This window comes from Salminus brasiliensis, chromosome 8 (genome assembly GCF_030463535.1).
Source record: "Salminus brasiliensis chromosome 8, fSalBra1.hap2, whole genome shotgun sequence".
Taxonomy (NCBI): domain Eukaryota; kingdom Metazoa; phylum Chordata; class Actinopteri; order Characiformes; family Bryconidae; genus Salminus; species Salminus brasiliensis.
The window spans coordinates 25,316,183-25,331,641 of NC_132885.1; the positions used below are offsets into that span (position 1 = coordinate 25,316,183).

At 40.9% G+C, this 15,459-nt stretch overlaps 2 protein-coding genes across 8 annotated transcripts in view; one reads left to right on the top strand and one right to left on the bottom strand.

The window, feature by feature from the left end:
* Positions 1-252: 252 nt before the first annotated feature.
* Positions 253-9,200, top strand: gpr161b (G protein-coupled receptor 161b). 2 transcript variants are annotated; one of them, XM_072686242.1, is made up of 6 exons: positions 253-407; positions 3,233-3,623; positions 4,143-4,861; positions 5,908-6,015; positions 6,368-6,487; positions 7,023-9,200. In XM_072686242.1, exons 2-6 carry the CDS (start codon positions 3,253-3,255, stop codon positions 7,295-7,297), a joined length of 1,593 nt encoding a protein of 530 aa, XP_072542343.1. In that variant the 5' UTR covers positions 253-407; positions 3,233-3,252; the 3' UTR covers positions 7,298-9,200. The 2 variants fall into 2 exon arrangements, with proteins under 2 accessions (XP_072542343.1, XP_072542344.1); XM_072686243.1 differs by lacking the exon at positions 253-407 and adding an exon at positions 1,024-1,034.
* dcaf6 (ddb1 and cul4 associated factor 6) overlaps positions 8,924-15,459 on the bottom strand; it is a 44,568-nt gene continuing 38,032 nt past the window's right edge. For 4 of the 6 annotated variants that reach the window (XM_072686241.1, XM_072686240.1, XM_072686238.1 and 1 more), the window contains 6 exons: positions 14,446-14,487; positions 13,676-13,814; positions 12,831-12,987; positions 12,519-12,607; positions 10,729-10,834; positions 8,924-10,188 (listed from right to left, as the gene is read on the bottom strand). In XM_072686241.1, coding sequence (XP_072542342.1) covers positions 10,145-10,188; positions 10,729-10,834; positions 12,519-12,607; positions 12,831-12,987; positions 13,676-13,814; positions 14,446-14,487 — 577 coding nt within the window. In that variant the 3' untranslated portion in view covers positions 8,924-10,144. The remainder of the gene's footprint in view (positions 10,189-10,728; positions 10,835-12,518; positions 12,608-12,830; positions 12,988-13,675; positions 13,815-14,445; positions 14,488-15,459) is intronic. The other 2 variants (XM_072686239.1, XM_072686236.1) reach the window with 1 other exon arrangement.

The window sequence follows — 15,459 nt, forward strand, 5'->3', positions numbered from 1 at the left end:
GGAGAGTGTTGGTGTGTCAGAGTGGAGAGCAGAGACGGGAGTTTGGGAAAACGGCAATTCCGTCGCCATTGTAAACTAGGGTCTGCCCTTTTTTCCGCCACTCTCTGTCCAGTCCACCTTAAATGGTGCAGTAGTCCAGAGTCGTCCTATTGTGGCGCCTACAGGCAGCAGCGTGTAACTGCCGCTCCATTTAAGGTGGAACGGAAAATTCCAGTGAAACGAACTTCAGGCTCGTCCTCGTTATCCCACCACCGACCACAAAAAAGGGCTTTCTCTCCGGAGCGGTGGATGGAAATAACTTCGGGTACCGCACAGACGGTAGATTCAGCGGTAAACATGTCTCGGACTTGGAAACGCTAGCTAGCTAACATGGGACGATGATAGTTTGAAGCATCTCTCAGGAGGAGGTAAGAGTGAGAGACCACCGAGGAGCAGAAAGTTTTCAGCGTCTTCCAGCTATAATACAAAGCAGCTAACCAGCTTAGCTAGCTGCCTCTGCCTCGGTCTGCTGTTCAGTTGGACTTTTCTCTCAGTCGACTTAGGGGGAAAAATAAACGTGGAGTTGGTTCATAATTTGGAAAACTGTTGGCGGCTTTTAAAACTTGATCTTTTAACATAAAACCTGTGAAAAGCGCGCTGCCAGAGAGCTCGCTAACTCGGCTAACTGAGCTAGTGCTAGTGAGCGTCCACTTACTGGGTGCGAGTTAACGTTAACGGCTGCTTCAGTGAGAGGCTAAGATTAGCTAGCTAGTAGCTGGTGCCGAGTCTGAAATAAAGTAATTGACCATGCTTTTCCACCAAATTACCTGCTTCTATAGTAAGCAGTTTATCTAGCTAAAACTGTGGTACTAATCACAGTCATGAACACATGAACTTTCCACGGACGTTAGCTGCTATATAACCTAACTAGCGCTAGCTACCTGTACAGGCGTGTTTTTGGGGGGTTCACGTCCACCCTAAAATATAACGGAGATATATGCAGCAAGGTCAAATAACTAATATCTACTTCATTTGGATCAGAAATCAAAAAATGGGTAAGGATGTTAAAATGTACTGTTAAAATGTTCATGCAGGAGGAATCTGAATTATTATTACTGAATTATTCATATAGGGAGCGGAGTTAGTTATCTAACAGTACCACGCTTTTGTCCGATACTGAAAACTTGGTGCCTTGGCCGACATCAATACTGATTTACTAAGCTTTTAAATCAGCTATTTTTGATAGAAGTACTTTACTTTACTTTAAAAGGTAAGCTGCCATGCTCAAGTAACTAAAGCACTCCAATGCTTCACCAGCTCACAGGAAGAAATGCAGAGGAAATAGCAGTGAGCACTAGATACATGGTGGGAGTGTGGAGGGGCATCCATTCAGACATGCTCCTGTGTGTATATAGGGATGCACCCATGCCAGATTTTCAGCCAGATCTGCCTATATTAACTCTGACTTAAATACTCAATAGAGGGCTAAACTTCCTGATAGTTATTGTGTGTTATCTTTTTTATATATGTATGTATATAAATAAATAAATATATTTAGCTTTTTCAGATCTTATCCTAACTGCCCATTTGAAAAGTTTCAGAGCTATAAAAATACAAATTGCCTGACAATGCAGAAACACGTGCCAGTAGGGAAGCATAATCTTGCTAAGCTCGACCAAACAGCTTTTTTTTAATCTGTGTTTAAAATTCACATTTCAGAGCAGTGGAAAAAACGCCAGGTTAGGGGAAAAAAAAGTGCTTATGCAGCAATTTCACATTCAGGTACATCATGTCATCATGAACCAAAAAAACACCACATGAAGACAAAGAGTGCTAAAAGTTTCATTAAGTGTCTGTTCAATGGTAATAACTATGTATGATTGGCTTTTACTGGTTATTTAAACGTTTGGTTTCATAAAGTATGCAAACAAAAATGTAATGTAAAAAATCTAATAATTATGAAAAAAATAGGGCGTCAGTAAACTTCATAATATCTGCTCTCTATTGGCAATATTGTTTGTGTCAGTATCGATACCGATACGATGGTGTCAGTGTACCTCTTATTATAAAAGCATACATATGTATTTTTTTATAATAATAATATACTAGGTCTACCAGACTGCATACAGGACAATTCACTGGGCAGTCAACATATAGAACAGAATTATTATATTACCTCCTGCTGAATTGTACATTACTTTTAGCACATTGTACAGTTTGTACAACACGCAGATCTCAATTTAGTTATATATTAATTTGATTTCATTTAAAAAATACCTAATACATGCTAGTGTTGCACCGATACTGTATTGGTAACGGCGCCGATACAGGACCGGCACACTGTAACGGTATCAACAATGCAAAGCACAGATACCATGAAGCTTACTGATGCCGTATTTATTTATTTATTTTTTTTGGGTAACAAATTTTGGTTTGCATACTTTATGAAACCAAACCTTTAGCCAACCAGCAAACAGCCAGTCATAAATAGTTATGACTAATAAACAGATATTTAACTTTTGGCACTTTTTGTGGTGTTTTTGGTTCTAAAATCAAAAGTTGAGTTTAAGCAGCTTGTTTTAAGGCCACACACTGAACTTTAGTATCTTTTTACATAGAGATGTGTAATGAAATTAATTTTAAACACTAAATAAAAAGCTTTTTGGTCGAGCTTAGCAAGATTATGCTTCTCTACTTGCTTTCTGCGTCGTGGGGATTTTCATTGTTTCATGGCTCTGACACTTTTCAAATGTGCAGTTACTCAACCAGTACCTGATGTTCTTTTTAAAAAGTATCACGATTTATAGCCGTCTATTGAGTATTTAAATCAGAGTCAGTATCGGTACTCTGTATCAGCAGATGCTTGAAAATCTGGTATTGGTATCGTAAAGGGAAAAAGTGGTATCTGTGCATCCCTAATACATGCTTCAGCCAGCAATGGGCCTCCCTCTACATATCATTGCAGATTAGTTGTGTAGCTGGAAACTGTTGTATTCTGTGCATTTAGTCATGTTGTGAGCTGATCTGCCCTCACTAAACCTCCTAATAGGTGAACTGAGTCCAGAAACAAATGCTACATTGTGTGACCAGACGTATAATCCTCTGGGATTTTTAATGGAATACGTCAGCTGGTCGCTCCTTGCTGCTCTGTGCACACACCGATTTCTCAGGATTTTCCTTACAGAATACAGAAGGCTGTTATTTGTTACGTTTGAGTGCTGAGCATTGCCTCATGAGATCTTTTTCCTTCCAGGTGCATAGCAGTGTCCCACTATGAACAACAGCAAGAATGGGACAAACGGCACAGGGGTGGGGAACGCCACCGGCAGTCTGGGTGCCGAGGGGACGGTAGTGTTGGAGTCAGCCTCCATCATCGTCATCGCCTTGTTCATCTGTTTGGGGAACCTGCTCATCGTGGCCACGCTCTATAAGAAGCCTTACCTGCTGACACCCAGCAACAAGTTCGTCTTCAGTCTGACGTTTTCTAATCTGCTGCTCTCTGTGCTGACGCTTCCCTTCGTGGTCGCCAGTTCGGTGCGGAGGGAGTGGATGTTTGGTGTGGTGTGGTGCAACTTCACTGCCTTGCTTTATCTGCTGGTCAGTTCAGCTAGCATGCTCACACTAGGAGCCATTGCCATTGACAGGTGAGTGAACTGTGGGTTAATGGTGATGGCATGTGTTTTAAATAAAATGATTAGCTTAATAAATACTCTGGTGGTAGAAGTTAAATAAACACTTTGGGGGGGGGGGGGCTGTATTCATGCTTGGATAAATAGACTAATGTAGTAGGTTTTGTAGGTTCATCTGGTAGACCAAACATGCCACATGGCTTGAAGAATGCTCTGCTTGTCTGAAGTCATGGAGGCTCTGTTCATGTGGCCTAATCCATTTAGCGTTCACTAACAGCTAGACTAGATTCAGCAGGTTCTCTGTGTTTGTGAACAAAATACACACTGAGAGAATCAGACCTATTTAGAGAGAGCCAATACTCAATGCTGGGAGTCATACTTTCGGCTACTTTTGGTTTACAAAGAAGGTATATTCAGCAAAGATGTTGTGTGGACATTTTAGCCATCTGGGAGATGTTGTTCCTTTGACTCATGTGCTTCTTGTGAGGAAAATGTGGCAACTGTTTTAATGCTGCTCTCTATTCATGATTGTAGGTATTACGCTGTGTTGTATCCTATGATCTACCCCATGAAGATCACAGGAAACCGAGCTGTTGTAGCCATTGTTTATGTCTGGCTTCACTCCTTGGTGGGCTGCCTGCCGCCACTCTTCGGGTGGTCCACGTTCGAGTTCGATCGCTTCAAGTGGACCTGCACGGCGGCCTGGCACAGGGAACTCGGCTATACCATATTTTGGATCACGTGGTGCTGCCTGCTTCCTCTGGTAGCCATGCTAGTGTGCTACGGAGTAATTTTCCGTGTGGCTCGTATTAAAGCGCGGAAGGTGTACTGTGGGACAGTGGTGGTCACTCAAGAGGAGTCCGGCTCACAGAAGAACGGCCGAAAGAATTCGAACACTTCCACCTCATCCAGCGGCAGCCGCAAGAGCCTTGTATACTCGGGCAGCCAGTGCAAGGCTTTTGTCACTATTCTGGTGGTCGTAGGGACTTTTCTGGCCACCTGGGGTCCCTATGTGGTGGTGATCGGGACCGAGGCATACTGGGGAAAAGACAGTGTTTCTCCACAGCTGGAGACGCTAGTGTCCTGGCTGTCCTTTACAAGCGCAGCCTGCCACCCGCTCATCTACGGCTTGTGGAACAAGACAGTACGCAAGGAGCTGCTGGGCATGTGCTTCGGGGGGCGCTACTACAGGGAGTCATTTGTTACACGCCATCGGACATCGCGACTCTTCAGTATCTCTAATCGGATCACAGGTGGGTGGAAAACAACTGGCTTACTTTGTCCCTGTGCAGTGAAGTTAACAGGCTCATAACATGGAAAAACAAATGTTCCACAGTTTAAAATGTCAAGTTTTACAATGTGCCATTCAGTCCCTAGTGCTGTAAATAGATACTACACAGCAGAAACAGCATGTTTTGAAAACAAGCTCAAGTATATACGGTTTATAGCAGTTTAGCCTCAGCCATTCACACTCAAATTATAAGACTGGACTTCTTTTAGAATGCACGGTAAAAAAAAATGGCCAATCACTACTATATACCCTTGGCCAAATGGCCTCAGTAGCTGACCCAAGACTTTCAAAGAGTCCTTATGCAGCAGTGTGAACCTAAGCGTTGCAAAGGCTGAGCAAATCAGGCATGAAGCATGTCATCAGTTGTAATTTAAGAACTGTCAACTAAATCAAATTTCCAAGATTTATAAAACCTCTAACTCTTTAATGTTTAGCAATCACGGGCTCCTCTAAGCAACTGCTTTACAGGTTTACAAAGTACTGATTCTATAAGGTGTCTAAACGTATGCACAGGCCACGTTGAGGAGTTTCCCTTTTTTCGTTTGGTTATGAAAAAGTAACACTGCATTAGGACTACATTAGGAAAACATTCTAGTTTATGGTTAATTAGCTGCAGAATCTGTGTTCAATAACTTAAGAAAAACAAAAACAGAATGGTCATTTGGCTGAAGTGCCCAGACATTTGCATAGACATGTATCTGTAAATCTTATTATAATTAGATTCTTAATTAAAATAAAACTAAAATAAAAACTAGATTCCTCAAAATAACTGTTATTGATATACCTTGCAGTAAGGATACCTGAAGAATCCCATATTCAAATCAGTATAAGAAAACAATTATTGGCAGTTATTTGGCAGATGTCAAACTGATATTTGATGGACCAAAGCATTTGTATATTTGACTATTCAGCCTGCAGCTGTTTACAACAAATGATGTATTGCCTTACTGTATTCCTATAAAATACTGTATGTCTGTCTCAAGCATACCACAATGTTTTCTCCTTCAGATCTGGGGATGTCTCCTCACCTGACGGCCATGCTAGCGGGCGGAGGGCAGCTTTTGGGGCCCAGCAGCAGTACGGGCGACACTGGCTTCAGCTATACTCAAGATTCTGGTATGTCTGCAACACAGGAAGCTCACTCAGCCATGCACCACTCCCAACACTGATTACAGTTGAAAGAGCTTTTATCCACAGCTGGCAAAGCTACAGAGCAGAGAAATGTGTTGTTTTCCTGTACATCATTAGAATTTTAAAAGTGACTGGATATTCTAGACAGAACATACAGACTTGAACACAAAAGCACGTAGCACTAACACCTAGAACTAACCCTGCTGTTTTGTCAGACTGTAATCAGGATGTATTGAACATCTGCAGTGTGGCTGTTGTGTTATGTTAAGACTTATGTCTGACCGGTATTAAGTGATCCTCACTGTTCGTTTTTTTTTTTTTTTTTTTTCCCCTCCAGCTACAGATGTCATGCTACTAGATAACTACCCCTCAGACGTCTCCCACTCTACACACTATAGTGGCATTAAGAGAAGAAGCTCGGTCACGTTTGAGGATCAAGTGGAGCAACCTTCCAAAGGTATTTCAGTGTTCAGTGATGTTGTGTCCAGTAGAGCTGGCTTGAACAGCATGAATCCCCACTTCCTTCAAAAAACAATTGTATATGTATTTATTTACCATATTTATATGAGGGGGGGGGTGGTGTATATTGTTTGTTACTCCAGTCCCAAATATATACATTGGCTTGCAACTAATGCAAGAGAGTCTTGATTAAATAACTTATCTAAAAGTGTCTGCTGATAAAATTCAGTGACCTTTTGGGCTACAGTTTCTGGTCTTTTTTACAAAAGACGTTTCTAAATACAAAATGGAGAAGAAGAAAAAAAGTACTCCAAAAGTACATACTCCAGTGTTCAAACTTCATGGACCAGCCATAGTGTACAGGCAGTACAGAAAGCAAGTGAAAGGGTATGATTATCAAATGTCAGGCTGTTATTTCATAATAGCATGTGTTACTGATGCAGGTACAGGTCTTCCCATCATGTCGGCACAGCTGGACTGGCTTTGATCCTTGATGGCAAGCCATGTCTCACCCAAAATTTGATCTTTTTCAGGTGACAGCCTGACCGTCCATGTCACTGCGGATATACATAAGTCTCTGGACAGCTTTGCGTCATGTCTGGCCAAGGCCATAGAAAGCGATGCAAAGCTGCAGCTTTTTGGTGAGAGCACAGCAATCCCAAGCAGTCTGCTGATGACACGCCACACACAGCGAGGGCCTCGCTACCTGAATGGACAGAGACTCAGGATGGAGAGCATCGATGAAGGAATAGTCAAAGATAATGATCAGGAAGATGAAGAAGACAACACCCAGGATGGCTCTGTATAGTGTCTTCATCTACTGCACTTTAGAGTACAGTATTGAACCGACTCACTGTGCATATTGGTGCCTTATATTGTACAGAATATACCCAGCCCTGTACACGTAGGTGTGTTGTATTCCAAGGAGTTCCACATCCTTGGCCCAAGGTACACAGAGTCTGGTGTGGACAAGCTTTCCTGTCTTGGGTGCTCAGGCAGACACATCTGTATAAGCAAAAACAGAAACATGCTGCAGTGGTACGCAGCTCATAGTAGCACATGAGGGAGCCCAGAGATGTGTCCACCTGTTGCGTTCCCGCAGTCAAACGGTATTAAAGAAAAACGGCGAGACTTTGGAACTGCCTTGGTACTATGCCCATATGCTGACCATTTTCTTACAAGGAACAATGACCACTATATTTAGCAGTTACAGTATAAAATTAATATTCCTCATATACTGTATAGTAGGCTCAGTATTATGCTAGATATTTGTATTATTTACTTTGTATGGAGACCCTATGCTAGCTGTGTTTTTTAAACAGTTAATCTTGTACTCCTGTTTACATGCAAAGGCATCCCTGGAGGGATATACCACCACCTGGGTGATTATTCACAGTGTAAAAAAAGAAAACCAGTAACCATGAGGTGCCGTATGAGCAGTATTCTGATTCTGAACACGTTTCAAAACCATACTCTGGAATAGCCATATTTCAATTATAGAGCTTGTGTGGCATCATGCCTTAAAACATAAGAGGCTCCCTACAGTACCAAACAGTACTGTGCAAAAGTCAGAGATCATTCATTCATTTCATGTACAGTCAAAACAGCAGCAGAAGCTATTCATTTTCACAGGAATCCAATCAGAAGACCTATTTAATAGAGATGTTAGAAAATGTCGGTATATCGAAGTATTGTGATATGATTTGCAATACTCACTGTATTGATTTTCTTTACTGCCACATTTGTTATTTTCAAGAGGCTTGCTTGCGATTTGTCTGCAGGGTGGTTTTTCCACAGCTCCAGAGTGCAGTCTTAGAAGTTCAAGAACTTTCTGCTTCTCACCATCCAGCTAATCCCAAACACATTCAGTGATAATGAGGTCTGGACTGTGGTCAGTACATTATTCTAAAGTCAGCAGCAGCTGTAGCGGTTTGATTTGCCAGTGGTGGACTTCTTTTCCTTTTCTCAGAAATTAGTTTGTACTTAAATTTTGTCTCTTTCTCAAGAATGAAAGCTTTAAATTATGTTAATCTGATGGGGAGGTTCTGGTCATCTATAATACCTAGTTTCCTTTGAGAATCCCTTTCAGACAAATTTGTCATTTACTCAAAAATACAACCTGAAAAATGAATGACCTAATGGCTGTTCTGACTGGAAGGTCTTTGACCTGAACTGTACAATTGCACTTGAAATTGGTGTGTAGCTTCTGAAGTGTGGTACTTTTTATTAAATTGCTGTTTGTCAGATTAAGGAAAGAGTGCATGCCCTGTTGGCTTCAGTATGTTCCAACTGAAACAAAGGGGTATGCCGTTTATTTTCAATGAATTCCTGTGGAATGTTTTGGAAAATGCGTTGTGTATCAAGTATTTTATACCAAAATCGTGGTGCTGTACATTTGGCTTCAGAACAAAGCAATGTCATAAAGAGACTGGAGTTTGGGATTTCTTGTAATGGTTTATTGCGATCCAAAAGAAACATTTTGCTTGTCCATTTCAAATATAATAGTAATTAAATCCTTTTAAAAGGTACTTTCTCAAAATGCGTTCAGTGTCCATATCTCACAGCACATTCAATACCATAAATACTCATACTCTCCTTTATACTTTGTGTACAGCTGAAAGTTCTCGCGAGGATAAAACTGGTGGATGAGGAGGAGACGGCTCACATTCCTGAATGGTGTGAAACGACTGGTGTAAAGCACCGCAGGGGACGAGGGCTGATGCAGAGCAGTTTTTTTTTTCCTGCTTCCCTATAATCAGTGGCCACTTAGCAGAGCGCTCTGGCCAGCAGCTGCCAAAACAAATACCATCTGTCCTGTTAGTGAAACGTTCAAAACAATGCGCTGCCAGATATCCGTGAGCAGAACCACTTCAGCTGATAGCAGTGGGCCGCACCGATTAATCAAAGGCCATTGGTGTACGCCAACACGCCTGCCACTCGCTTCATTTTACGCATGCGGCACGATTTTAATACAACCCTGTCCGACTTTCTGATCTCAAACCTTAAAGATCACACCTGTGCTGTGTAGACAAGGCAGCTGGTATCTGATTCCAAGCAAACAGGTCGCTCCTGGAAGAACAAAAGAAGAATCCGTGGGATAGAAAAAGCCAGTCTGTCTTTACACAAACCACACACACTGAGTACAGAGGGGGAAAAACTGAAAATCTGCGTAGTTTTCAGCAACAAACAAAACGTAAAGCATGATTTGACATGCATACTCCAGGTATGTGAAGTATTTGTGATACAATGCTACAAAAAAAAAAAAAAAAAAAAAAAAAAAAAAAAAAAAAAACACACACACACAACCTCAGCCATTTGCGCAACAAATATATTGCACTTAAATATTCTCTTAAGCACCCGTCATCTACATTCCTCTTCCCATGTTTTATTTTTAAATATTTTTATATATATATATTTTTATATATATATCTATATATTGCCCTTGTTCGCATTCATGTCTTTTTTCACACGCCCCTGTTAGGACTAATCAATAGGAAAGCTGCATTTTTTTTTCCTTTTCTTTTCTTTTTTAAAAGAGTACTAAAAATGGATCTAACAAGGGGGTATTCTACATGATAATCTGTACAAATCTCAGATATTCAACAGTTTCAGAGCAAAAGAAACAGCTTATTGAGGGGAAACAATGTCAGCAGGGCTACTGCTCGTCCTCATTCTCCTGCCCGGAGCCCTCTGAGCGGTCTGGAAGGAAGAGAAGAGATAGTGGCTGGTCAGAGGCGAAGTTTTTTTTGGATGCACATTAGATCTCACATAAAACAGAGGTAGATGGAACAGCTAGTAGGATGGACAGTTAGTAAAATAGAGGACTGCATGGATGGACTGGTGGATAGGAAGTCAGATAGACAGAAGGATAGTTGGGCAGACAGATAATTGGAGCTAATAAGATAAAGAGACTGATATGTGTATGGAGGGGGAGCTAGTTGGATGGATGACCATCTAGATGGTTGAATAATTGGATGGATGGATTGCTAGTTAGATAGAGGAATGGACTGCTAGAAGGATACATGGATCTGTAGATAGCTAGCAGCATGTATGGGTAGCTAGTTGGATGGAGTGGAATGGTGTGTAGTTAGATGGATGGCTAACTAGATGGAGGGATTAATTGGCTAGCTGGTCATGGATAGTTGTGTGATAGAGTGTGTTTTTCCTTTACAGTAAATGGAAAATTGTGTAATTCTTCTCTGTGAAACCATGCTAGCTAACGTGAAGTGAGAAATCCACCTGTTCTTATGTGATTGAGTGAAGCCAGCATTCGGAGCATAAAGGAGGCAGGTACAGTAATGGTGTTCCTCGTCTCTTCCAGCATCAGTTCATTACGAGCGATCACCTGCAAAAGAGCAAAGATGTCTGTGTAGTGAACAGTAACTTACAGCTGATATTTTTTCCAGCAGAATGTTCTGTAATTAATGTGATTTTAAATGCAACCAAGTGGCCCCTTGGTACAGCATCTGTCATTTTAGACCCTGACCAATACAGTTTGATTCAAGAACAGCTGACCAGGCTTTTTACAGAGTAAAACCAACCTGTATCAGCTGATCTATATGCAGCTTTAGTGCCCAGTTTACAAAGCCACCCGACCGTGCCTCTGTGCAATGTGACACTGGTCAACAGCCTCCTGGAAGCTATCAAGCGCTGGGAGATACTTCAGGGAGTTCGTTCTGACAGAGGAGTCTTCTGTGAGGCAGAGGGTCCAGCTGTCTAGAAGTCTAACTGTAGTCAGCTGTTCCATGAGCCGAAGAGGCATGCAGCTGCTTCTGCGTGTCTCAGACACAGAGCCAAAAAAAAGCTCCGCCCAACGCCCGTCCAACTGACACCAACAAACCAACTCCAGCTGAACTAGCTCACGCAAACAGGACACTCCTGTCCCTGCACCGATAGGTCAGCCTCTGCTGCCCTCTACTGATTCTACAATGTCTAAGCCAGTCCAGTAAAAGCACTGCTGATGTTGGTCTTCTAACAACTGATTAGTTGAGATGTGCTCCTCTTTCGTCGAAATTAACACCTGTATCCACACCAGCCCTCTGTGGATAAGATCCATGAACCCTGATCAAAGCACAAGGTGATTATGTAGCTGAATTAAAGTGTGTATAACATTAATCTAATCAAATATAACATTTTCAGTACACCTTTACTACGTCAGCACCAGAACATCCTGCAAAGTCAGTCATTTCTGAGATGATGCCACTCTTGCCCATCTGGATATCAGTCAAATTGTGACCTTTGCCCATGACGATAGTCTTGCACTCTGCTACAACTGACTGGTGTGCTCGCTTACTCATATGTGCAGCAAACCCGGACACATGTCTTCTGTAATATGCCAGGCTGAGTTCATTCCAAACCAGGAGTGGTCATAATATCGGAAACCACTACATTTGTGGAATGTTCTAAAGCTGCTGTATTGAAGGTGTACAGAGAATGGATTTCCTGCACATTGAGCATCTCTCATAAAAACAGTGACTGGCAAATGGTACAGAGCAAACGACACGCCACTGTGAACCAGTTAACCTCTATAATGAACACATTCCAAACAAGTCCCTCGTCCAGACAAGGATGTGTCAAGTTTTACTGCCCTTTAGAGATCCTACAACATTCAACAGTGCTTTGGTAATTACCCTTCAGGGCACCCAGAACACCAAACTAGAACATAGGGGTAAAGCAAGAACTGCTAAGACCACTGATTTGTCAAAGGCAATTGCCACACAATCAACAGAACTCCTCCTTTCACAGTTACAATGGACTTAGTAATACTGTGGTACTGTGTGGTGGCCAGTCAGGAGTCACCACACCTTCTTCTGGACCTCAGCAGTTCTGCAGATTTGACCTCCAGCCTAAATCTCAATACAGTCATTATGTGGATCAGGTTACAGATCCAGATTCAGACGTTTGGAGCTAAAGTCTGTCTGAAAATACTGTAGACCTCCAGGAGCTGGGTTGGTGATACTGTAGAATAAACTGTTTAATGACTTTAGAAGTACATCTACACAGCAATTCAGTGGAGAGCTTTACTGTACCTCATCAGCAAGGTCTCTGTTAAATGATGGTGACTGCTCCAGCGGCGACCAGAGTTTGATGTCGTAGTCGATGCCAGATGAGGCGAGAACTGCCACATACAGATGCAATGTAAAGTAAGGTCAGATCATGTAAACATAATTTTCCAACATCTTTCTTAAAAATAAATAAATAAATAAATAATTAAAAAAAAAAAAAAAAATCATATATATATATATATATATATATATATATATATATATATATATATATATATATATATATATATATATATATATATGAGCTGTCACTGATCCAAGCACTGTGGAACTCACTGGGATCGTAAGGGTGAGGCTGTAGACAGTTGACAACATGATTGTCAGCCTCCAGCAGCATCAAGTGCTCTCCCGTGTGCCTGTCCCAGATGAAGATGTGGCCGCAGTCAGAGCCGCTCATGACAAAGTTATTCCCCCAGAAACACGACTCTTTAATCTGTACCCGCAGAGAAAATTAAATGTAAGGTTAGTTTACGCCTTAAACCTATAGCTCACGTAAATGACATGACTTACACTGATTAAATATAAGCTTCATTTATTGAATAGTCATGTCATAGCAAGACTGTATGATAGATGAAATAAGAAAATAAAGATTTCATGAAGATTCTTACGTTTAGCAGTAATGAGCTTGGAATTTGATGAGTTAACAATAGACCAAATTCAGTGTTGACCAAGTTTGGCAACCCTTTAGAATTTCCTACCTAAAAATAAATAAATTATATATATATATATATATATATATATATATATATATATATATATATATATATATATATATATAATTCCCTGAAAATCAGTCCTATAACGTAGATAGGGAGACCCAAATACTTTTGCTGAATTTGCTGAATCATTGTCCTTAATAAAGAAATGAAAAAGTCTAACATCTTTCTCTGTTTTTTGTTTTGGTTCTACTTTTATGCAAATTTATGCAGAAATTGTGCAAATATTCTAAAGGGTTCATAAACGTTCAAGCACTGCTGGAAATGTGCTCTCTGTGTAAAATGAATGTTCATGATCGCAAGGTTAATTGAACAAAGATATGATCGGGTCTTGTTGGCCATTAACAGTAGTTCTTGCACCCTAGGACAGAACAGCCCAAATCCAATGGATCCAGTGGCACTCACCATAGTTCTAGAGTTGCGGTGGCCCTTGTACATCATTTTGACCAAAGGTCTTCTGATGTTCTGCGTCTCGCTCTCCTCCATTTCACGTCTCTCCTTTCTTCTGCGAAACAGCTCCTGGATACGAGCTGCCGCCGAGCGCCTGAAGACGGACACATCAGACTTGGAAATCAGGACATGCAGCCTTTTAAAAGCCAACTTCAAAACAACCCCAAATCTCATTACGTTACTCCAACAACGTTTTCCATGCAACTGGATCCATTCTGGATTCCCTGATGTTAAGCATTCTGTCATTTACACAACAGTCAAGGCCAAACTGCTATTAAGGCTGCTCATAAATCAGGTGTGCTGCTGTTTACTCATTAAACAGACTACATCAATGTGATAGTCCAACACTGAATTCTGTTAATGCCTGGGCTGACTGACTAATACTTAACATGGTCAGTTTAGAATCACTCTACCAAATATGACTGATGCATCGATTGCTGGAGAGTCATGTTTAAAAACACATGCGTATCACTGATTTGCCGGGTTAGTCATTGATTGAAGTGTCATTAAAACCTACCCACACATTTTCTAAGCACACTCAGGCAAAAGGTTACAGTTCATCACTATTAACTAAAAAAAAAAAAACACAATGAGCACTGTGCATTTTTGAAACTCCACTTGCATCTCAAACATATTTTCAAACTGAATTTATGACCGAATCAACAAAACTTTCCACCCCTTGCAGTTAGATGATTTTAGTAGCACACAGACATCCTTTACAATACCTGATCATCCTTTCACCTACTGAGGAGCCTCTGAAATTAAATCTAACAAGAAGAACAGAATTTCACAATCTCGTTCTTTATTAAATCTAAATAAAAGATTGACAGATTGATGCACCAATGTGAACTTTCTAGGTCAATACTCTATGCATTAAAATTAGTTCACCCTGTAAAAACCTTTTAACATTCAAAAATATGGACATTTGATCTTTATTTGAGCAATATTGAGAGATGGAGGTGATATCTGAACTAAACAAAAAAAAATATTGAAGTATTTATCAGACAGTGCAACGGCAGATTTCTAATTGGTCTGAGATTTTAAAAAATTCCTTTCTACCAGACTCATCTGCATCTACAACTTTCTTTCCGCAGGTCTCAGTGAGATACTTGGATCTGGCTATGGCGACACCTCTCACTTTCACAATCAAGAGCAAACCACACTAAGGCTATGTTTAGACTGCTAGCCCAAATCTGATTATTTGGCATATCTAGATTGTATCCAGACTGATTTTTGATACCACATATCATGAAACCACAATTTCTTTGCAAATCTGATCTAGAACACGTTTGTAGGTGGTTTGAAATGCAACTAAAGTCGGATTTGTAAAGAAGTGTCTCAGTCTGGATGCTCCGGTAGTTCAAATCAGGTTTCACGGTTTCTCTTGCATCACTCGCATCGCAATAGACAACGACCAAGTCAAATGCGGAGCGACCACCATCTCTCCTGCTTCCGCATATGAAAGCAGCTTGTTAGCGCTTATGTCGTTACCATAGCAGGTCATGCAGACATTGCTGAAAATCCAATCTCACCAGATACGATTTGCCTGCAGTCTGAACGAAGCCTAAATGTCTGAGGTTGAAATAAGCCAAGGCCCTAAGACACGGCCCTCTGACCATGTTCTAATCATCTGCAGCTGATGTGCTGCACCTGGTTCTAATTTGAGACATTTTAAGTAGTAATAAATATGGGTCTGTCCTAACTTTGAATCATTTCTGTTAACTACATTTTACAAATTA

Bases quoted from the DNA above. Each gene is read 5' to 3' on its own strand.
- gpr161b (XM_072686242.1), top strand. From the start codon at position 3,253: ATGAACAACAGCAAGAATGGGACAAACGGCACAGGGGTGGGGAACGCC. The intron at 4,862-5,907 runs GTGGGTGGAAAA...TTTCTCCTTCAG, and splicing joins TATCTCTAATCGGATCACAG to ATCTGGGGATGTCTCCTCAC. The intron at 6,488-7,022 runs GTATTTCAGTGT...GATCTTTTTCAG, and splicing joins AGTGGAGCAACCTTCCAAAG to GTGACAGCCTGACCGTCCAT.